The sequence below is a fragment of the Budorcas taxicolor genome, chromosome 11 (genome assembly GCF_023091745.1).
Source record: "Budorcas taxicolor isolate Tak-1 chromosome 11, Takin1.1, whole genome shotgun sequence".
Lineage (NCBI taxonomy): Eukaryota > Metazoa > Chordata > Mammalia > Artiodactyla > Bovidae > Budorcas > Budorcas taxicolor.
Window position 1 is genome coordinate 47,731,249 of NC_068920.1, and position 24,717 is coordinate 47,755,965.

The 24,717-nt window shown below is 39.3% G+C and overlaps 1 protein-coding gene across 1 annotated transcript in view; it reads right to left on the minus strand.

Annotated features, from left to right (window-relative positions):
* The window catches only part of ZFAND3 (zinc finger AN1-type containing 3), a 313,457-nt gene that overhangs the window by 191,805 nt on the left and 96,935 nt on the right, over nt 1-24,717 (minus strand). Inside the window, exon 2 of the mRNA XM_052649117.1 lies at nt 17,827-17,867. Within this exon, the coding sequence (XP_052505077.1) occupies nt 17,827-17,867 (41 nt within the window). The remainder of the gene's footprint in view (nt 1-17,826; nt 17,868-24,717) is intronic.

Sequence of the window (24,717 nt, forward strand, 5' to 3'; positions counted from 1 at the left end):
GAAACTGGAACAAAGACTGATTCTTTGCAAATGTGGAGAGCAAAACTATACTTAAAATCCAAGAGTAAACAGCTTCTTTAATTATTATTTTTAATTGTGGTAAAATATACATAACATCAAATTTACCATCTCAACCATTTTAAGTGACAGTTTAGTGGCATTTTATACAATCATTTCTAGAATCATCCTTCCCTACCTCTGCCACTGACAACCACCATTCTACTACTTCCTGTCCTGTCTATCTGACCACTCTAGCTAGGCACCTCCTTTAAGTGGAATCAGTTATGTCCTGTTCTCTGGCTTATCTCACTTGGCACAGTGTCCTCAAGGTTCATCCATACAAAACTTTTAAAAACTAGTTTCCAAAGCAGTAAAAAAAAAAAAAAAAATCAATTTATTTGACAATGCTGTGAGAAATTAAATCACCAATGAATTGAAGAGATACTAGTTAAGAAAAATTAATGTTCCCTCTCCCTCAATCATGATTCTTTAGTGGGCCCTAAAGAATAAGAGGAATAAGTCACAACTGTAAACCACCAAGAAAAGGTTTGTTGGTACTTCATAATGTGCATGAAGGAAGGGGAAAACCCAGTTCTGCTTTTGAAAACTCCAAACAATTACTTTTCCTCTAAGGTTGTACACTTCTATGTTGTGCACCAAAGGTCTATAAGAAAGGGCTTCTGTAAATTCAGACTGAGTCTTTGTTTTCTATTTTAAGGGTGAGGCCACAAAAAGACAAGAGTGCTAACAATGTTAGGTGTTCACAAAATACCGAGTCATGGTACATATAAATCAGTACGAAATAGCCTCCATTCAGTCATACAGAGCACAAGTAGAAAATACATGAAATCTGACCTTTACAATATACTTTGAAAAGGTTCCCTTGGCTGCAGTGTTTTTTTAAAAAACAGGCTTGTTGTGTGCCTTTCCATTCCCTTCCATTCTCTTATTCAGAATCTCTACCCTGAATACCCTGCATTTATTTCCATCTAAGACGCACACAGAGGTCCCAGACAGCCTTTCAATACAGCCACTAAACAGACAAAGGACGCCAGCCCTTTGAGATATCAAAAACACCACTCTGATATTGGGGTGCACCAGCTCTCTGAATTCTGATTTATGCTGGAACTAGAGTCACCCACAGAATTTTAACAAGGACTGATAACCAGTAGTGCCTCAAGTGTCCAGGGGTCTGGCAAGCACTTAACCAAGAGCTATGCTTTTCACAGGTTCAAAATATTAATACCAAAAAAGTAAAAAATCTGCTTAAAACAAAGTCCGATATTTTATATGATAACCATACATTTTTTAACAGTGTTTAAGGCAAGACATTCATTTTTGTCTTATAAAGATTGTATCTGGCATATACAATAATAAATGAATACCACTGCTAAGATTATGTCAATGATATATACAAAAATAAGAGATTACCACTGCTAACTAATATAAGACTATGTCAATGACATTCCAACACAAAATTCCCACTGTCCAAAATCACCTGCATCGTTGTTATTTACTAAGCAGTTGGCCACAACCCCTCAAAAGACAAAGTGTTACATATACAACACTGGCATTACCTAAGTTCTTAAATGCTACAAAAGCTATAAGTGACACCATCTCCATGTGACACCCACCATATGTCAAAACAACACACCTCACTCATTCCAAAAGAAAACTGCATTTATTGCTTTTTACTTTCCTTTCAACGAAGGCAAATTTTGGCCAGAAGGAAGCATACCAGGTTTTTTCCTCTTTTCTTTTTTAGTCTGCTTCTCCAGCAGTACCTTTTAAGAATTTTGAAGGTAGAATTTTGTCTGCTTTGTGATATCTCATAAAACCAGACCACCTGATAAAAAGACACCATAAAAAAGCTCTATTCCCAGAGAGCATATATATCTCAGGACATGAAACACTTTATCTTAAGTTGGGGGCGGGAGGAGGTGATGGGGTGTGTGTGTGTGTGTGTGTGTGTGTATACATATACATAAAGACTTGTGAAGTTTAGGGGCTTAAGGAACTAATGATACAAAAAACATTTTTAGGACATCTTAGTAATTCTTTAATTGCTATATGAGATAAATTTCATTTATAATATAAGTATGCTTAAGGAAAATTTTAAGATTAAAATAATTGTAATAAATGTATCTTAAAGGATACTAATTTGCATGTAAAAACACAAAGTTATCAACTGTACCTACTCTACTGAACAAGAATAAACTTAAGTAACAAACATCAGCAAATGAATTAACAAATGGTAGAATAACACATATAACTCCTTATAAATATTCACAAATAAAAATGTTGTTGCCACTTTGTTATAGATTTCTTTCTGGTTCCATCTTCAAGATTACTAACACAGCACAGTTACAATGAAAGGAGAAAGGAAACTGAAGTTGAAAGATACACATAAAAGATGGAAAAACAAGCCAGTTTTTATCCCCATTACTTCAGTGTATTTTGAAACTCGTTAATTTAATAGACATTAGGAATAAACCAGTGTTTTAGGTAGGAAAGACTAAGATTTCTTGCAATCAAATATTCCATGATCACCACTTCTTAATAACTCTTGATTAATGGAGATTTAACATTGGAAACAGTGTCAGACTTTATTTGGGAGGGGCTCCAAAATCACTGCAGATGGTGACTGCAGCCATGAAATTAAAAGACGTTCACTCCTTGGAAGGAAAGTTATGAACAACCTAGATAGCATATTCAAAAGCAGAGACATTACTTTGCCAACAAAAGTCCGTCTAGTCAAGGCTATGGTTTTTCCTGTGGTCATGTATGGATGTGATAGTTGGACTGTGAAGAAAGCTGAGCGCCGAAGAATTGATGCTTTTGAACTGTGGTATGGGAGAAGACTCTTGAGAGTCCCTTGGACTGCAAGGAGATCCAACCAGTCCATTCTAAAGGAGATCAGCCCTGGGTGTTCTTTGGAAGGACTGATGCTAAAGCTGAAACTCCAGTACTTTGGCCACCTCATGCGAAGAGTTGACTCATTGGAAAAGACTCTGATGCTGGGAGGGATTGGGGGCAGGAGGAGAAGGGGACGACAGAGGATGAGATGGCTGGATGGCATCACCGACTCGATGGACATGAGTTTCAGTGAACTCCGGGAGTTGGTGATGGCCAGGGAGGCCTGGCGTGCTGCTATTCATAGGGTCGCAAAGAGCCGGACATGACTGAGCAACTGAACTGAACATTTCTAGACTTCCTAAAAACAATGTTATAAAACACTTATGACATATACTGAGTAACTGAATGGGCACAGAACAAATGAACAATCTAGGTTTCAGTTGCCATTAGAAGTGTAGAATCTGTGTTAAAAGTATTTTAAGAGAAATTTTTTCTCACACTAATCTGTGCTTCAAGCATGGGAATAAATTAACAGTGACTGGATCTTAAACCGTATTAGCCAAAGAAAACACCAGTAACCTTACGCAAAGCTAGCACATTCAGTGATTTCTTAAGATACTGATTATTTTTAAGTCATCTGTCTTGGCCTGTTAGTTCAGTCAACAGAACTATGTTAAGAAGGCAGGTAATTCTCTTTACTCAGAAAACTGTTTTAACTCTCAGACGGTAAAACGTCTGTCTACAAGGTGGGAGACCAGGGTTTGAGCCCTGGGTTGGGAAGACCCCCTGGAGAAGGAAATGGCAATCTGCTCTAGTACTATTGCCTGGAAAATCCCATGGACAGAGGAGCCTGGTAGGCTACAGTCTATGGGGTCGCAAAGAGTCGGACACGACTGAGCGACTTCACTTTCACTTTCTATTTTCACAACCATTCTGTGTTAATCTTCAAAAACTGAGTACAGTGCCTTTAATAATACTCTTATAACGGCTTTCTTTTAAACCGTCAATAGGGCTTTCAAGACATTGTGACAGTGTTAGAAACGTGTAGTTTAGTCTAGCTCAGTCCCATTAAACTAGCTTCTCCCAGGACAGAGCTCACTTTTCCAGAAGCATTTTTCCTCCCAACAGGGTATACCTGTATACTTTTTAACTATTCCACAGAAATGTATTCCTCTTGTTCTCTCTTGCGATATAGGTTAATAAATGTTAAAATCTTGTGTAAGCCCATTACCAGTCTTTATATGTGTAACTTTCCCCTTGGTATCTATATTTCAAAGCTTTTGATAAAGTCCTGTTTTTTCCTTCAAATCAAGTCCAATGGAAAACATTAAAAAAAAAACAAAAAGCAATTTCATTGCTTTCCTTATGCCAAGGTTAGATTCTAGAGCTTATCTGGCATATCAGCCAAAAACAGAACTCTATTATTTTTAAGTATAAATACAAATACAATATTTGAATCAACTTATGAGATGTCTCTCTATGGAGCAAATTAGTAAACTGTCAGCCTATAAAGACCTATTCAAAGACATCTGTGTTTTAAATATTTGATGAAAGTGTTGCTAAAATTCCAAATAGTCTTAAGTCACTGATAGCTCAAAATTCTATTTATCATGTAAAATAAAGTAACATGTTCATAAATAAGAAAAAATCTTACATTTTCCTCATAATTTTCAAGTATCTTTCGGGGGGAGACTCTATTGCATTAAAAACTTGGTTAGATATATTAGAAAAATAAAGAGGCTAACACAGTTATGTTTTATATACCTTCACCTTCCTAAACATGAATAATTCAAAATTCAGAAACTGCAGCAGAATTAAAGTCTGCAGAAATTTTAAAAATGTTGCTATCACATCTTGATCATGGGGGGGAAAAGCGGATTTGAAATGACAAACTTTAAAAGTTACTTAGTCCACAAGGAAATTTATAAAACTATATTTTATGGAGGTAGTAACTATTTACCTTTCTTTTCCCCCTTTAAAAGTGCTGATCTTTAGTAATGGCTCTTCTTTGTGAGCCAAAGAGTTAAAACCATCTCTTTTACTCCCAAATGAGTGTCAGTCCCACTCAAGAGGTGCCATGTTTTATTTAAAACATACTCTTTCTCAGTAACCACTCTGTTCTAATTGGCAAGGCAAAGCCATGTCCCTAAAGCACACAGCTCGTTACATTCAGTTTGGATTACAAAAACATACAATGAAACAAACTGCATCGAAATGTACAAATTAACGGTGCAGGGGTATGGACAGAGAGGTGGAATTAGATTGTAATATGGAACAAAATCCACAGGGAGGCTAGGGAACAAATCACTAGTGTCTCAATAAACTATACAAGGTTTCCAAATGAGCAAATACATAAGGCTGAGGACAGGATCTTCCATAATTCAACCAAATTGCTTAAATATGGATATGACAAAACAAGACTTTTTCCCAATACTATTATGCATACATGTGTATGAGAGAATAGGAATACCAACCAGAAGGTTTAACAAATGAAACCTGCAGGTTGCACTGTCTAAATATGAAACTCATCTTTGCCTTCACACTGACAATGTGCAATACAGCCCTGCAATTAAATCACACCTCCAAATATTTTTGAAAAAAATCTTCTGAGAAGCAAAACACAGGAGACTAAATTAAAAATAGTGCATCACTATGCAGTACAGAGGGCAGGGTTAATGAGCTAAAAGTTACATGAACAAGAAGAAAGACATTAAGAAACGAAGATCTCACCACCAAAATAGAAAAAGGATTAGACGTAACACTCCCCCCACCACACATGCACATCTTTCCCCAAATCAGCTACTCTGTGAAGCTTCCAGCACTGTTTCTCCAGTTTTCCCTTCAGATAGACAAACTGTAACTGAAATAAAGGAAAAGAGAACAGGAAAAGTGTCTAACCTTAACCTACATACAAATGCAAAACAATCCAACAGCTACATTCTTGCAGTGTTTACAGTACAACCCTGTCTACACCAGCTACCTTCATGGTTGACAACATCAAATAGTCGTGGAAGACTGTGTAAACACCTAAAATCAAATTTCAGTTCTCTACTTAAGATTTATTTAGTTTTGGGAATATTATTTAATCCATCAGAGCTGCAGTGTCTTTATCTGTCTTGAATTGCCTTATTAAAAACACAGACAAAGTTGTCCATGCACCGCCTCCATCTTATTTTACAAACAGTAATTCTTTTGACCAGTCCATTCTGAAGGAGATCAACCCTGGGATTTCTTTGGAAGGAATGATGCTAAAGCTGAAACTCCAGTACTTTGGCCACCTCATGTGAAGAGTTGACTCACTGGAAAAGACTCTGATGCTGGGAGGGACTGGGGGCAGGAGGAGAAGGGGACGACAGAGGATGAGATGGCTGGATGGCATCACCGACTCGATGGACGTGAGTCTGAGTGAACTCTGGGAGATGGTGATGGACAGGGAGTCCTGGCATGCTGTGATTCATGGGGTCGCAAAGAGTCGGACACGACTGAGCGACTGAACTGAACTGAATTATTTCATTGCTATTTTAAGTATCCTTTTTTGGCATTCTCTTCTTAAGATTATGTACCCTTGTTGGTTTTCTCCAAACCAGAAGTCTTAGCTTAATGTATTATTTTTTCTCCTCTATAGCCAATATTTAGTCTAAAAGTAAATTAAGAAATTTAAAACTTTGGTAATAGTTAAGACTGCTTCCCAGGTGGCTCAGTGGTAAAGAATTCACCTGCAATGCAAGAGACACAGGTTCAATCCCTGAGTCAAGAAGATCCCCTGGAAAAGGAAATGGCACCCGCTCCAGTATTCTTGCCTGGGAAATCCCATGGACACAGGAGTCTGGTGGGCTACAGTCCATTGGGCTGCAAGGGAGTCACACATGGCTTGGTGACTAATATTTAAGACTATTAACATATAGTCAGTTCTACTTGATACACTAAGAACCAGTTGAGCAGTTGGGGTTTTTTTAATGATATAAAATTTTGTATCGTTAAAGATCGTATTTTAGTTATACATTAATGGTCTGAAACTAATGCTCTATCTTTTTTCCCACCATCCCTTCTACGGACTAAGAATTAAGTATAACCAAGAAAAGTATCGAAAAGCAACCTTATGATTACCCTCTAATTCAAGCACAAAGGAAACAACCAGACTAAGAACTACTCTAAGTGCCTGCAGCACATGGGGTTAAAGCGAGCGAAGCACAGAGCGTCAAGGTCCTTTCTGAGTTTACCTGATAGTGACCCATTTTCCCACCAAATCCAAAAGAAGCCCATAAAACGGAGTGATCGTTTTTATTTAGTCTGCATTTGTCTGAAACCACGAAGCATTAGCACTGAATTCATCACTTTTCATGTCACAGAGGGCCGACTTTATTACAGGAAAAGGAGTCAACCACATCTAAGTAAAGCAGATCTCAGACCGCGGCGGGTGGGGGGGGGGGGGGGGGTCCTCCAAGCCTCTTTCTCAAAGGTGCCCATCAGTATAAAATTTAAGCACATACCTCTTATAGGACTTTTTGTTTTGAAAATAGTTATATACTCCTACAGTGGATTAAATGGTATGTGTACTCAGTTACTCAGTCATGTCCAACTCTTTGCAACCCCATGGACTCTACCCCACCAGGCTCCTCTGTCCATGGATCTCCCCAGGCAAGAATACTGGAGCAGGTTGCCATTTCCTACTCCAGGGGATCTTCCTGACCCAGGGTTCGAACCCGTATCTCTGGCATCTCCTGCACAGCCGGCGGATTATTTACCACTGAGCCACATGGGAAGCCCCAGTTAAATGGTGTGCCCCCTTCACAACTACCCTCTGCCCATAAAAAGAACAGGTCCACCTGGAACCAGTGAATGTAATCTTATTTGGAAATAGGATCTTTGCAAACATAATTAAGGATTTTTTAGATAAGATCATCCCAAGTAAGGGTGGGGCCCTAAATCCAATGACACTCATCCTCAGACAAGACAGCCACACACAGGTGAGAAAGCCATGTGTAAATAAAGGCAGACTGGAGTAATGCGCTAACAAGCCAAGGAGGGCTGGCAGCAATGGGAAGCTAGGGGAGGCAAGGAAGACAGTCTCTCTCAGAGGCTCCAGCCCTGAGGCTGACATCTTGATTTCAGACTTCTGGCCTCCAAAACTCTGAGAGAACAAATTTCTGTTGTTTTAAGCCACCAAATTGGTGGTAATTAGTTATAGCAACTTTAGGAAACTGATACCAGTAAGACTATATACTTTATAAAAACCAGCAATTTTTAAAGAATGATAAAAACAAATCTTAGTAGAAATTCCAACAATCTTGTGCAATATCACCATTAGAGACCACAGCTTTAGACCGATAACGTGGGCAGAACCAAGTTCAAGAAACACAGCCAAACTATCTCAAAATACTCGGGGACTATTAAATTTCTTCTTTTTTACCTAAAACAATGACACACAGTCACAATTTTTCCACTTGAGGCCTAAAACAAGTTGTCTTTCTGCTACTTAAAGCACTGAGTATTTTATTTCCCATTAGAAATGCAACAACTATTTTTGACATAATTTCCATAACAAGATCATCTTCAATTTATCTTGACTAGCATAATAATTAACCACAATTTTAAAATGCTTATTAGTAAGACAGCAAACTGCTATAGACTAAGAGGTCAGAAAAGCTTGCCAGAGTTCGGCTTTGCTCATCAGTTAAGGACCTGCTGCCTCTGACTTGCTTTCAATTGAGAGCAAGGAAGCTACATCACAAAGATAGGGTTTCTAATACAGATACAGTGTTACATATTCAAACAAGTGTTAAAACAGAGAGAAAGACAGAGAGAACATGAGGTCAGGACAACTGTGGTATAAAAACAGTAGTTGAAAATCAATCTATATGTCTGTCCATCGGCAGAGAACTAGATAAACTGTAGCAGAGTATAATGAAGGTGACCAATAATTTATCAACCAAACTGGGGCATGGAGAAGTAAAAACGGATAATACTAATTTCACTGATACAAAAATCATAAACCAAGACTGTTCCAGGAAATTAAGAAACAAAAATCATAAACTAAGACTGTTCCAGAAAACTAAGACTTTTGTGATAATAGATAATAATAGTTAACGTGAACCAGAGCAACATGTGTCAAAATGATTACTTTGGAAAAGGATTATTTTGAAAAATACAGGGACTTCCTTGGTGGTCCAGTAGTTAAGACACTATGCTTCCAAACCCGGGGGTGGAGGTTCGATCCTTGGTCAGGGAACTAAGACCCCACATTCCACGTGGCCAAGGATAATAATAAATGCAAGTTACCTATTCATAGTAAAAAGTATAAAGATAAAAATAACTATGGTAAAAGAGAACTGTAAGATTTTAGTTCCCTTGTAAGATATGTTATAAAGCAAAAAAAAAAAAAATCTATAAAATGTTTTACTAATTCTGGGTTTGCTTGAGGATGTTTATTACTGACTACTTTCTATAATATTCTGAATTTCAGACATCCAACCAGACAGATACCCAACAATGGACACAAAATGGTTCAGAGAATCTGATGAGCTAAACTGTCTCTCTCTAACAAATACAAAATGAAGTAGGGCAAAGGCTAACAGACTTTTGCCAAGAGAACGCACTGGTCATAACAAACACCCTCTTCCAACAACACAAGAGAAGACTCTACACATGGACATCACCAGATGGTCAACACCAAAATCAGACTGATTATATTCTTTGCAGCCAAAGATGGAGAAGCTCTATACAGTCAGCAAGAACAAGACCGGGAGCTGACTGCGGCTCAGATCATGAACTCCTTATTGCCAAATTCAGGCTTAAGTCAAACTAAGTAGGGAAAACCACTAGACCATTCAGGTATGACCTAGATCAAATCCCTTATGATTATACAGTGGAAGTGACAAACAGATTCAAGGGATTAGATCTGATAAGACAGAGTGCCCGAAGAACTATGGACGGAGATTCATGATATTGTAGAGGAGGCAGTGATCAAGATCATCCCCAAGAAAAAGAAATGCAAAACAGCAAAATGGTTGTCTGAGGAGGCCTTACAAACAGCTATGAAAAGAGAAGCAGAAGACGAAGGAGAAAAGGAAAGATAAACCCACTTGAATGCAGAGTTCCAGAGAACAGCAAGGAGAGATAAGAAAGCCTTCCTCAGTGATTAATGCAAAGAAATAAAGGAAAACAATAGAATGGGAAAGACTAGAGATCTCTTCAAGAAAATCAGAGATACCAAGGGAACATTTCATGCAAAGATGGGCTCGATAAAGGACAGAAACGGTATGGACCCAACAGAAGCAAAAGATGTTATAACAAGAGGTGGCAAGAATACACAGAAGCACCATACAAAAAGATCTTCACGACTCAGATAACCACGATGGTGTGATCAGTCACCTAGAGTCAGACATCCTGGAATGTGAAGTCAAGTGGGCCTTAGAAAGCATCACTACAAACAAAGCTAGTGGAGGTGATGGAATTCCAGTGGAGCTATTTCAAATCCTAAAAGATGATGCTGTGAAAGTGCTGCACTCAATATGCCTGCAAATTTGGAAAACTCACAGTGGTCATAGGACTGGAAAAGGTCAGTTTTCATTCCAATCACTATGAAAGGCAATGCCAAAGAATGCTCAAACTACCGCACAATTGCACTCATCTCACATGCTATAAAGTAATGCTCAAAATTCTCCAAGCCAAGCTTCAACAGTACATGAACCGTGAACTTCCAGATGTTCAAACTGGTTTTAGAAAAGGCAGAGGAACCAGAGATCAAATTGCCAACATCTGCTGGATCATCAAAAAAGCAAGAGAGTTCCAGAAAAACATCTATTTCTGCTTTATTGACTATGCCAAAGTCTTTGACTATGTGGATCACCACAAACTGTGGAAAATTCTTCAAGAGATGGGAATACCAGACCACCTGACCTGCCTCCTGAGAAATCTGTATGCAGGTCAGGAAGCAACAGTTCGAACTGGACATGGAACAGACTGGTTCCAAACAGGGAAAGGAGTGTGTCAAAGCTGTATATTGTCACCCTGCTTATTTAACTTATATGCAGAGTACATCATGAGAAACGCTGGACTGGATGAAGCATAAGCTGGAATCAAGATTGCCAGGAGAAATATCAATAACCTCAGATATGCAGATGACACCACCCTTACGGCAGAAAGCAAAGAAGAACTAAAGAGCTTCTTGATGAAAATGAAAAAGCAGAGTGAAACAGTTGGCTTAAAATTCAACAATCAGAAAACTAAGATCATGGCATCTGGTCCCATCACTTCATGGCAAATAGATGGGGTAACAGTGACAGACTTTATTTTGAGGGACTCTAAAATTGCTGCAGATGGTGACTGCAGCCATGAAATTAAAAGATGCTTGCTCCTTGGAAGAAAAGTTATGACCAACCTAGGTAGCATATTAAAAAGCAGAGATATTCCTTTGCCAGCAAAGGTCCATCTAGTCAAGGCTATGGTTTTTCCAGTATGGATGTAAGAGCTGCACTATAAAGAAAGCTGAGCACAGAAGAACTGATGCTTTTGAACTGTGGTGTTGGAGAAGATTCTTGAGAGTCCCTTGGACTGCAAGGAGATCCATTCTGAAGGAGATCAGCCCTGGGATTTCTTTGGAAGGAATGATGCTAAAGCTGAAACTCCAGTACTTTGGCCACCTCATGTGAAGAGTTGACTCACTGGAAAAGACTCTGATGCTGGGAGGGATTGGGGGCAGGAGAAGGGGATGACAGAGGATGAGATGGCTGGATGGCATCACTGACTCGATGGACGTGAGTCTGAGTGAACTCCGGGAGATGGTGATGGACAGGGAGGCCTGGCGTGCTGCGATTCATGGGGTCGCAAAGAGTCGGACACGACTGAGCAACTGAACTGAACTGAATAATAAAAGTCTCAACAAACAAAGTCAAAATTAATTAAAAATCCCCCAAATACTGAGACTACCAATATTAAATTTTTCATATAACCTCCACTCAGCTTTATCCCATGCAACTAAATACATAATTTAAAAACAGTATACAACACATACTTCAATCAGCATTTAAATAATGTCCCTATGTTATTTTTAAAAGGAAAAAAAAATCACAAACAAGCTAATGGCATGGTAAGAGCAGATATTACGAAACTCTAATCACTTTGGATTTATACAGAAGATTAGACAGCAATAAACAAGCTTGGTAATTTTCAAACTGGATACAAGATATGCAGCAGTAAGGAAAAACGAACCTTACTTCAAGCTATTCCAATCCCTTAAAGCCTCTCTCGAAAGTCCACTTTAAATTTAAAACAATAAGTAAAACAATATCAAGAAATAAAGTGAATATGATATTACTATGCTAAGTTAATGATTTTCTCCCAGCTGACAAAGGCTACTACAGATATATTCATTGATAACCACATTTTTCTCCAATGGTAAATATCAGAAAGCAACACCTAAGCTTATTTGTGTGAATAGGGACCTGAAAACAGACTCCTATGAGATCAAGCACAGTTATCTCTAGAGTCACAGCAGAACGTGCTTCCTACACGACATGGATCATTTTCTTCACCGCAATGGTCTTCACCACTAACAAAGCATGAGACAGAACTAACTAATTACGAAGCAAAAGTATGCTCAACTGTCTTTCCACTAAGAAATATATACCTGAGAAGTTACACTGAAACTAATTTTCAGAAAATTAAATTAACCATTACCTTATAATCTGAGAGATGATTTATCTCCTTTAATTAATCTTCAACTGACAAAACACGTGTAAACTGACGTAGTAATGCATTAAAAGTGTTACTTTTTAGAGGAAATAGTCTATATAATGGGCTTCCCTAGTGGCTCAGCAGTCAAGAATCTGCCTGTGATGAAGGAACAGGAGATACGATTGCTGGGTCAGGAAGATGCCTTGGAGGAGGGCATGGCAACCCAAGCAAGTATTCTTGCCTGGAGAATCCCACGGACAGAGACTGGCCAGATACAGTCCATGCGATTGCAAAGAGTCGGACACAACTGAAGCAACTTAGTATCTACACACACAATTCTACAAAAGGCTTAGAAAACAACAACTTCCTGCACTGTGATTAATCATCCCTCCCTTATTTTTCCAATTTTATGTGAATCACGGAATAGCAAGTTTCTTAAAAGTTAGGCTTAAATGGAACAATATATTCAAAATCATGTCTGCAGTTTAAAAGAACCTGCTTATTTTGATTTTGCAATGAAGTACTTTTGTCAGTCAATAAATAGACATATTAGGGTCCTTTTTCTTTTTTTTTTTTAAGAAATTGCTAAAAATTATTAAAAACCACATATATGCCATCTAAAGGTCCATAAGAACAAACTGGTTCTTTTACACTCAGCACTTGTTAAAAGTTTGTCTTCTGATAAGCATCTGTCATCAAAGAATCTACTTAAACAATCTCCCATCCCTTGGAAACTATCTTCAGGCTCACTCCCTTGTAAAGTATAATGGTCCATGGATCACAGCTACTCTCTGGTTACCAGACTCCTCCGTCCCCCACAGCAAGCATTTCCAAGGATGGTAGAGATGGAGTTACTTCAGTCAGGTCATTAAAAATCTCTGCCTTCCCCACTTGTGATCATCCTGTTTGATATTTCTGACATATATATTTTTTTCAGCAAACTCATTATGTGAAAAGCATTGCTTTAATGATAGCTGAGCTTCAATACAGTAGTATGGGAGATCGTTGTGAATTTGATACTAAATGGTACCTAAAAATCTAGATCAGTTGGTATCTAAAACTCAAAAATTCATAAAATGAGTTTGCACTCAAACAGAAAATAACACCCCAGGCATTTCTATAGTTTTAAGAGGCAAGACCACTCTTCAGATGCTATGTCTGATCTTCTGTATACCTTAACACAGCTCAAGGCAACTGGGATTAGTTCATGCTTCCACACAGAAAATCACATAATCCAAATTAGTCAAGAGCTCAGAGCAAACCAAGATCATAAGAAATCAGCTGGTTAACACCTTGCCTAAAGATAGAAAGGAAATATGCCCTATTTTCCAAAGAGAATGAGATCTCCAGTAACTCAATGACTTTCCAATGGATTTCTGCAATTCAGTGGTTTTAAACTTTTTAAACCATACTGCATTGTAACATATGTTTATATCACAACCCACTGCACGTTATTTTCATTTATATGTATATCTCAGAAATTTCACAAATAATACCTTACCCTTACTAATCCATTCTTAAGGAGATCAGCCCTGGGATTTCTTTGGAAGGAATGATGCTAAAGCTGAAACTCCAGTACTTTGGCCACCTTATGCAAAGAGTTGACTCATTGGAAAAGACTCTGATGCTGGGAGGGATTGGGGGCAGGAGGAGAAGGGGATGACAGACGATGAGATGGCTGGATGGCATCACTGACTCGATGGATGTGAGTCTGAGTGAACTCCAGGAGTTGGTGATGGACAGGGAGGCCTGGCGTGCTGCGATTCATGGGGTCACAAAGAGTCGGACACGACTGATTGACTGAACTGAACTGAACTTGATATTTGTGATGCACTCAGACTGTTTTCCATTGTACTCAAATTTTATATGCTAAATTGGTTTCTATACCCACGAATGATCCACAATACACAGTTTGAAAAACTGCATTAAAAAGTAGTGTTTCAGCCAATAAAATGTTCATATCATCTTAATATAACTATCAGTAGCATGTCATGAAATTTTTTGCTTTCTATTACAAATGTTTACTGATTTGTTAAGTAAAGCCATGCAGAAAGCCAATATGAAATGTTTAATGGAAAACAACAGTATGGCAGTTAACATATTATAAAGGGGGTGGGAAAAGTTAAGACAAGACTCTAAACATGTTTTTACTCATTTCGTTCAATTTAATGCAAATGTGTTGTAACAAACTCACTTTCCTACCACATAGTTTTGAAAAGGAATCTTGAAAAATCTCTTTAACTAACCGAATGGTACACAACAGCTATTTTTAAAGCAACTTTTCCACCTTTTAAAGTATACTGTACACTTTAAGATACACTTTAAAAGACTATTTAAAATCACAGTGGCTTTTGGACAAAGTAATCTTCATGTTGTCTTGCACATTTCATGCCTCTGCTGCAATAATGCATTTCTATACTTTATCTTCATACACCAACAAAATCCACCACTGTATCTTTAAAGTTCAATGATCTTTTTTCTTCTAAATTTCAAAAAGAACGCCAAATGCTGCTTCAGCAAGCAAGATGTTGTTTATGAGTCATTCCTTTCAACTGAGGCTGGGGAAATCAGGAGCGGAGGGGTAGAGATAAAGAAGAAAGGAGAGAATATTTTCATGACACACCTGAAAATATTCTCAGTATTTTTAAAAATAAAAATAACAAAGCTGTATAAAGCGTAAATGGACACAAGACCACCAGAAATTCAAAAAATAATGACAACCATAGAAAATAAAACTGTAACAAATCCAAAGAAACAGGCCTGAACTATTTTCATTGATAATGTTTAAATTTTATGTCTATTTAGGGGCATGAGACAGTTCTTTGAGTACTGGATATGAACCACCTGACTCAAGGTACCTGACTTTTCCCCCCAGCTACACTTCACTGAATCATACGGGGGAACTAGTTTTACATGGAGAAAGACACACAGTATACATTTCCTCTCACTGCTACTCTATCTTTACTACAAATGAAAATATGGAAGTGTTAAGTCTCTCAGTCATATCTGACTCTGTAACCCCAAGGACTGTTGCTGGCCAGGCTCCTGTCCATGGAATTCTCCAGGCAAGAATACTGGAGTGTAGCCATTCCCTTCTGCAGGGGATCTTCCCAACCCAAGGACTAAACCTGGGTCTCCTGCATTGCAGGCCGATTATTTACCATCTGAGCCATAAACTCTCACCAGTGAGAAAGCATTTCCTCATATCTGTTATTGCAGATAAGCAAAGCAAGAAAAGCAGAACACATTCACTTAACATGGCAGAGATTCTGTTAAAAGTTGAATAAAAGGTACCTTACCAGTACCTTTTCCTTTTAAAAACCTAAAGAATTTGACAAATTCCAGACTTTTAACAGAAACAAACTGCCAACTTTCCCAACCTTCCCAACTCCATCCAACCTATCCCCTAGTTTAGACATGAAAGTCTAAAGATCACTTTATGATTATTTCTTTGTCCAATAGCACAGTGAACAGAAGATGAATACTGACAGATTCTCTCCTCCACCAAATTCCAGCCAGGGTCTGTCCTCTTCTCAACCATGCCTCAACCTTGGCCTATAAAAACTAGAGTATCAACACAAATGATTTCATATACTCATATCCCTCTATGCTAATAAATTTAAATAACCACTAATACAGTTTTTAACAGCTCAAGGACCCATCCCGAGGATGGTCCTAGTCCCTCTTATTTAAAGTGCCTCTCTGCGAAAGCTCAAAGCTGCCCAAAGAATTTAAGATCTGTTCTAGCCAAAAGCTGATGATAGGCCCCTGACTACCCTATCCTACAGCTTTTACTTAAAATGGCTTAAAATGTGAATCCTTCCTTCATCCCCCTTTGAGATGTATGTGTATCTACGAAAACTCAATCACTCAGTAGTGTCCTCCTCAAGGACATGAAAGCCATTTCTCTAACTGTACTCACTGGGAAGAACAGGGCTTCAATCTCTCACTTCCTCTGCGTAGGAGGATAAAATCTTCACTTCAATAACTGTTAACTAACAGACACAGCCAGTCTAATCATCCATTTATATTAACCAGCCCTTTGTGATTTTTCTACTCCCCTGATCATCCTGAGACAAGCTAGCAATCCCTCCCCTACTCCCTCATTCTCCCTTTAAAATGCCCAGTTCCCTCTAGACAAGTCCCCTCCTTCCCTAGTATAGCAGTGTATTACTGATTAAAATCTGTCCTTAACCTAACTTGTGTACTGGTTTGTCTTTGACAAAATAATAAAGTAATTTAAAAAGGTAATAATGAAAGGTAAACATATCCCAATTAATAAAGACTTACATAAGATCATTAGATGTGGAGTTCTTAAAAAACAAATAAAAAATCTTAAAGTTTTAACTTCGTGAAAGTGAAAGTCACTCAGTCGTGTCCGACTCTTTGTGACCCCAAGGACTGACTAGTCCATGGAATTCTCTAGGCCAGAATACTGAAGTGGGTGGCCGTTCCCTTCTCCAGGGGACCTTCCCAACCCAGGGATCAAACCCAGGTCTCCCACACTGCAGGTGGAGTCTTTACCAGCTGATCCACCAGTGAAGCCCAAGAATAGTGGAATGGGTAGCCTATCCCTTTTCCAGCGGATCTTCCCGAACCAGGGTCTCGTGCATTGCAGGCAGATTCTTCACCAACTGAGCTATGAGGGAAGCCCATTAACTTCATGAAGGAGTCATAGATCAGGGAGTCGATCAGACAGCATTTAGGGGGTGGAAACGGCCCTTGGCAAACATCAAGCCGAAAGCCCTTCATGTTACAAATGATTAATGCCCAAAGAGGTTAAGTGACTTACCCAAGGTGATTTCAATGAGGGTCTGAATCAGAAAAGCCAATTCAGCATTATTCTCTTTCTGACTCCAACATGAAAATATTCTTTCTCTTGTATTCTCGTTGGTAAAAGCAACCTTCACCATTAATCATTCAAGTCAACATCAAAGATGAATATATACATATATTATGATGAATATGTGTATATATATATATATATAAAACCCTTCTATAACGTGAGTGTTTACAATCCCACTATAGTCCAACAACCATAAACTGAGGAAAGCTTGTTTGATACAAGTACACGTAAGATTTCATTTCACTCAGGGAAGACTGTTTCAACAGTTCTAAACAAATATATAAAGCAACTTGGTGAAGAGAAACTACTTTCACACCCAAGCAAAGAAAATAAAAACCCATGCATAAACCCAAAAGAAGATAGACAGTCTTAAAATAATTTAGACGGTCTTAAAAACAACCAAAAGAAGAAAAATAAAAATAAATTGAAAACCCTTTTTCTGCACTTACCAGCAAAGCATTTGGAACAGAGGTTCATAGTCTTGCTGGACCTGGGGCAAAAAAAAAAAGAAAGAAAAGAAAGAAGAGCTAAAACTTCGGTTATCACTCTAATCAAAACATAAAGATGTTTGAAACCTAGGCCAAGATCTTCCTGGCCAAGGAACTAAACTAATAAACTAATGAGAAATCCCTAGCCAGCCAGCCACCCCTACCCCATAACAAAACAAAAACAAGACAAAAATAAAATAACAATATAAAGCACGTTTGTTATCTATGAGTTAGCCAATATGTTATTTCTTGTGACTAGCAGCTTATGTGGTGGCAAGTTCAGGAATACTGTAAAAGGCCCATAAGATAACAAAAGAATGAATTTATCCAACAATTGTCACATTCCCTGTATAATGGAACATATATCACACACTCATCAAAAAAGGGAAAATTTTATCCGTAAAGAGGTAAAACTTGCTCCTGATTTACACACTTGATTACCCCTATAATATTACTTGAACTTTTGTCTTCTTTCCCCTCATTCTAGTCCAATTTCAGATCCTGGTCACACTATGACCTTGTCATTTAAAATTCTTTTTACAGATGTTCCCAATCAAATTATTTTTCATGTCCTTTCATCTGTTAATAGTAACTACAATTCACTGAATACTAAATTGGGATGGGCACTTAACATACATGATCTCATTAATCTTCCCAACATCCCAAGACTGAGTATCACCGTATTGCTTTGTTTCTAAAACACACTTTTTAAAAGAGTCCCATTAACATTTCTACAACCAGGAAACATCATAGAACTGGCTACAAGTGATAAATAATTTAAAGAGGAAATGTTTCCACCATGTCCTCCAAGGAGATATTAAACTGAGTGGTCTTAGAAATCAAGGACATACAGTCTCATCCCCATTTAACAGGGGAGCAGCTTGCCTGCAGTCACATCGCTGGGGAACTGACTGCAGAGGAAGCTTCTGACCTAGGGTCTGAGCTAACTCCAAAGCCGATACGAACTACAAAAACCTTCTAGAATACCTATCTACAGCCTCATTCCTCAGCAATTCCCCTTCCAATATCTGAGTCTTTACCCAGAGTCACTCGTATACATGGAATATGGCAACCATCTTTTGCCCTCCTCAGTAAACTTTACAATTAATGAAAGCCTCCCTCAGGAAGTATTCCCTGATGATCATGACTGTCTTCTAATATACTGAGACCCAAGATCTAACTGTTGGTAATTGTCACAGAGTGATAAAATGAGGAGATAGGCCGTGAAAGGAGGCAGGAAGAGGTCACTAGAGTTCTCTATCCCAAAAGAGATGCCATGTAGATGGGGGTTAGGCACTCAGTTGTGTCCAACTCTCTGCAACCCCATGGACTAACATAAAGACATCAAAGGTGCTAAGAAAGCTTTCAGTATCAATAAAATGAATAAAATTTTTTTAAAAACGGACAAAGAGGTGCATTAACATCTAACACTTATTACATGTCTACCACATGGTTAAGCATAACACCAAATTCCTTTAACCTCATTTTACCGAAGAGCAAACTGAAGCGCCAAGAGGGTATATAACTTTCCTAGGTTACAGCACTCTCAAGTAGATGAACCTGATCTAATTCCAAAGCCTGTGTTCTTTTCCTCATGCTGAACTAGGGCCCCTGCCTCAGTACAGAAGCTGAGAGGAACACACTCTAGAGGCTGGGGAGAATGGTCCCACAACTGGAGATATAATCTATGGTAATCAAGGCAGCACACGGAAAAAGTAAAGCCTTTCATCTGGAGGAAGCACAACTCCCGCCCTCTTCTCCAAATACACATAAAATACACAGCAAAGCAACCCAAGGCTGCCAGTCATTTCGGTTCCAACCCAAGGAAGAACTGAGGATGAAGGAATTTCTTTGTTGCTTGAACAACCCCCAGGAGGAAGGTCTCCTCCTGATGTGGTCACTGTCTCTCGCCCCTCTGGTGCCACAGAGACACAGGTAACCGTTCATCCTCTGCTGCTCCCCAGATCCAGCAGGAAGCACGGAGAGCCTGAGAGAAGAAGTGAGGGCAGCAGGAACCAAGGGTGCCAGTTTTCACATCTGTGTTTCACAAGCTGGTAAGAAAAAATGGCAATGTAGCATTTTTTCCCACTTGCCCTTATCTCTCTTCAGATAGTTGATGCATTACACCCACTTCAGATGGCTGATGCATATATACCCACTCTATATATGATATCCATTCTACTTTCTAGGTAGGAACTTTTCAGCAACACAGTTATCAATCAGGCTATGAAAGAAATAACACAGATACTGATATTATTAATCAAAACAGAGATGTCTAAAATCTGAAAGAACCCAGATTTTGGCTACAGAATTAAGAGCTATTGGTAATGGCAACTTGGATCCCATATGTCAGCAACGGTGAACTTGAAAAAACTAGCAGAGGCTTCTGAGACCCTTGCTCCTTCTTCATGGTTGACATACCAAACTTGAAGCTAATCACACACATACAACTACCAAAAAACGTAGTGTGATCATCCTGCAGAGTCTTGGACAGACTACTTCAAGTACTCTATGTGGCAGCAAGTATGAAAGAGAGATATTGAGAGGTGCACAGGTAACTGCAGTTTTTGCATTGTTGAAATTAGCCATTTGATACTGGAGTACATTCTTAAACAAGCGTGGTTATGCTATACATCATTTTAATGCACATTTCTCACTTGATTTTTCTTTGCTAATGACAACAACACAAGAGAAGACTCTACACATGGACATCACCAAATGATCAACATCGAAATGAGACTGATTATATTCTTTGCACCCAAAGATGGAGAAGCTCTATACAGTCAACAAAAATTAGACTGGGAGCTGACTGTGGCTCAGATCATGAACTCCTTATTGCCAAATTCAGACTGAAATTGAAGAAAGTAGGGAAAACCACTCGACCAGTCAGGTATGACCTAAATCAAATCCCTTATGATTATACAGTGGAAGCGAGAAATAGATTTAAGGGATGAGATCTGATAGACAGAGTGCCTGATGAACTATGGATGGAGGTTCATGACACTGTACAGGAGACAGGGATCAAGACCATTCCCATGGAAAAGAAATGCAAAAAAGCAAAATGGCTGTCTGGGGAGGCCTTACAAATAGCTGAGAAAAGAAGAGAGGCGAAAAGCAAAGGAGAAAAGGAAAGATATAAGCATCTGAATGCAGAGTTCCAGAGACTAGCAAGAAGAGATAAGAAAGCCTTCCTCAGCAATCAATGCAAAGAAATAGAGGAAAACAACAGAATGGGAAAGACTAGAGATCTCTTCAAGAAAATTAGAGATACCAAGGGAACATTTCATGCAAAGATGGGCTCGATAAAGGACAGAAATGGTATGGACCTAACAGAAGCAGAAGATATTAAGAAAAGGTGGCAAGAATACACAGAAAAACTGTACAAAAAAGATCTTCATGACCCAGATAATCACGATGGTGTGATCACTCACCTAGAGCCAGACATCCTGGAATGTGAAGTCAAGTGGGCCTTAGGAAGCATCACTACAAACAAAGCTAGTGGAGGTGATGGAATTCCAGTGGAGCTATTTCAAATCCTGAAAGATGATGCTGTGAAAGTGCCGCACTCAATATGCCAGCAAATTTGGAAAACTCGCAGTGGTCCTAAGACTGGAAAAGGTCAGTTTTCATTCCAATCCCAAAGAAAGGCAATGCCAAAGAATGCTCAAACTACCACACAATTACACTCATCTCACACGCTAGTAAAGTAATGCTCAACATTCTCTAAGCCAGGCTTCAGCAATACGTGAACCATGAACTTCCAGATGTTTAAGCTGGTTTTAGAAAAGGCAGAGGAACTAGAGATCAAATTGCTAACATCCGCTGGATCATGGAAAAAGCAAGAGAGTTCCAGAAAAACATCTATTTCTGCTTTATTGACTATGCCAAAGCCTTTGACTGTGTGGATCACCACAAACTGTGGAAAATTCTTCAAGAGATGAGCATACCAGAATGTCTCAAGAACCTTATATGCAGGTCAGGAAGCAACAGTTAGAACTGGACATGGAATAACAGACTGCTTCCAAACAGGAAAAGGAGTACGTCAAGACTGTATATTGTCACCCTGCTTATTTAACTTCTATGCATCATGAGAAACACTGGGCTGGAAGAAGCACAAGCTGGAATCAAGATTGCTGGGAGAAATATCAACAACCTCGATATGCAGATGACACCACCCTTATGGCAGAAAGTGAAGAGGAACTCAAAAGCCTCTTGATGAAAGTGAAAGAGGAGACTGAAAAAGTTGGCTTAAAGCTCAACATTTAGAAAACTAAGATCATGGCATCTGGTCCCATCACTTCATGGGAAATAGATGAGGAAACAGTGGAAACAGTGTCAGACTTTATTTTGGGGGGCTCTAAAATCACTGCAGATGGTGACTGCAGCCATGAAATTAAAAGACGTTTACTCCTTGGAAGGAAAGTTATGACCAACCTAGATACCATATTCAAAAGCAGAGACATTACTTTGCCAACTAAGGTCCGTCTAGTCAAGGCTATGGTTTTTCCTGTGGTCATGTATGGATGTGATAGTTGGACTGTGAAGAAGGCTGAGTGCCGAAGAATTGATGCTTTTGAACTGTGGTGTTGGAGAAGACTCTTGAGAGTCCCTTGGACTACAAGGAGGTCCAACCAGTCCATTCTGAAGGAGATCAGTCCTGGGTGTTCTTTGGAAGGAATGATGCTAAAGCTGAAACTCCAGTACTTTGGCCACCTCATGCAGAATTGACTCATTGGAAAAGACCCTGATGCTGGGAGGGATTGGGGGCAGGAGGAGAAGGGGACGACAGAGGATGAGATGGCTGGATGGCATCACCAACTCGATGGACATGAGTTTGAGTGATCTCTGGGAGTTCGTGATGGACAGGGAGGCCTGGCATGCTGCGATTCATGGGGTCGCAATGAGTCGAACACGACTGAGCGACTGAACTGAACGACATTAGTTGTTTATATGTAGAGTTTAGAATTGATGTTAGACAGAAAGCAAATTCAAGCGATTTTCTTGAGTTCAAAATGGGTCGTAAAGCAGTGGAGACGACCCATAACATCAACATATTTGGCCCAGCAACTGCTAATGAACGTACAGTGCAGTTGTGGTTCAAGAAGTTTTGCAAAGGAGATGAGAATCTTGAAGATGAAGAGTGTAATGGCCAGCCATCAGAAGTTGACAAAAAGCAACTGAGAGCCATCATCAAAGCTGATCCTCTTAGAACTACATGAGAAGTTGTCAAGGAACTCAATGTTGACCATTCTACGGTCATTCAGCATTTGAAGCAAATTGGAAAGATGAAAAAGCTTGATAGGTGGGTGCCTTTTGAGCTGAACGAAAATCAAAAACATTGTCATTTTGAAGTGACCTGTTCTCTTTTTTTATGCAACAATAATGAATCATTTCTTGGTCGGATTGTCATATGCAACGAAAAGTGGATTCTGTATGACAACCAGCAATAACCAACTCAGTGGCTGAGCCAAGAAGCTTCAAAGCACTTCCCAAAGCCAAACTTGCACCCCAAAAAAGGTCATGGTCACTGTTTGATGGTCTGCTGACCATCTGATCCCCTACAGCTTTCTGAACCCCACTGAAACCATTACATCTGAAAAGTATGCTCAGCAAACTGATGAGATTCACCAAAAACTGCAACATCTGTAGCTGGCATCGATCAACAAAAAGGGCCCAACTATGTTTGTACCAATCTGAGCCTTAAGTCTCCACTGCTCCAAAGAAACTGCTCTTACTGAGATATCCAATGGCTATGTTTCTAAAACCAAATTTGAAGATGTCAAATCTTAATCCCTGAAATTTGTAATCCATGGAATTCATTTTATTGGGGAAAGGTCTTTGCACAAAAATTAAGCTAAAGATTTTGAGTTTACTCTGAATTATCGCGGTGGGCCCTGAATGAATGGCTTAGAAATGCTTTTGTGAGAGGCAAAAAAGTGTGGAAAAACACAGTGAGGAGAAGGCAAAGTCAAGATGGAAGCAGAGCCTGGAGGAATGCGGTCTTAAAGCTAGGGATGTTGGAGCAGCCACTGGAAGTAGAAAGAGACAAGGAACGGGTTTTTCCCTAAAGCTGCCCAGAAGGAAGGCAGTTCTGCCAGAGTTTGGGCTTACTAGGCTCCAGAAACTTAGGAGAACATATTTCTATTGTTTCAAGCCATCAGAGCTGTGGTAATTTGTTAGAGTAGCCCCAGAAAACAGATACCAGGGTTATGACTCTGACCTCATCCTACTCCCTTCTCTCTCAGCATTGTTCAACCAGATCCATCCTTCTCGAAACTCTACTTTTGCCTTCCTGTCGCTCAGGTCCCAGATCTAATCTACCCACTACCCCCCACCACATTTCCCTCCCACATAACAGCTACCTCTCAGCCACCTTCACTGGCTCCTCCTCCACTGTCAAGGCCTTTGTGTGGAGGTTCCAGAACTCAGTCCTACTTCCAACTTAGTGATCTCAGATAGTTCCTTGGCTTTAAATGTTATACACGAAAGACTCACAAATGTATACATTCGTCCCAAACCTCTTCACCTTGCTCCAAACTCATACATCCAACTGCTTATGTGACATCTTTACATGTAGCTCAGACACATTTCAAACTAGAACATTCACATTCCCCCTAAATTTGCCTGACCCTTTTTGTCCACCTTTATAAATGGCAACATCTTCTGTCCAGTTGCTCAAGTCAAAAATCAAAAACGTCAACTTTGACTTCCCTCTTTTCTGCAGTCTCTCATATACAATGCTGAGCGAGACCACCAGCTGTTTCCAAGCAGACTTAAATCTGCCTACTTCTCTCCTTCGCCAGTGCTTCCACCGTGCCCACCATGCTCTCGCCTGGCCACAGTAAATGGCTT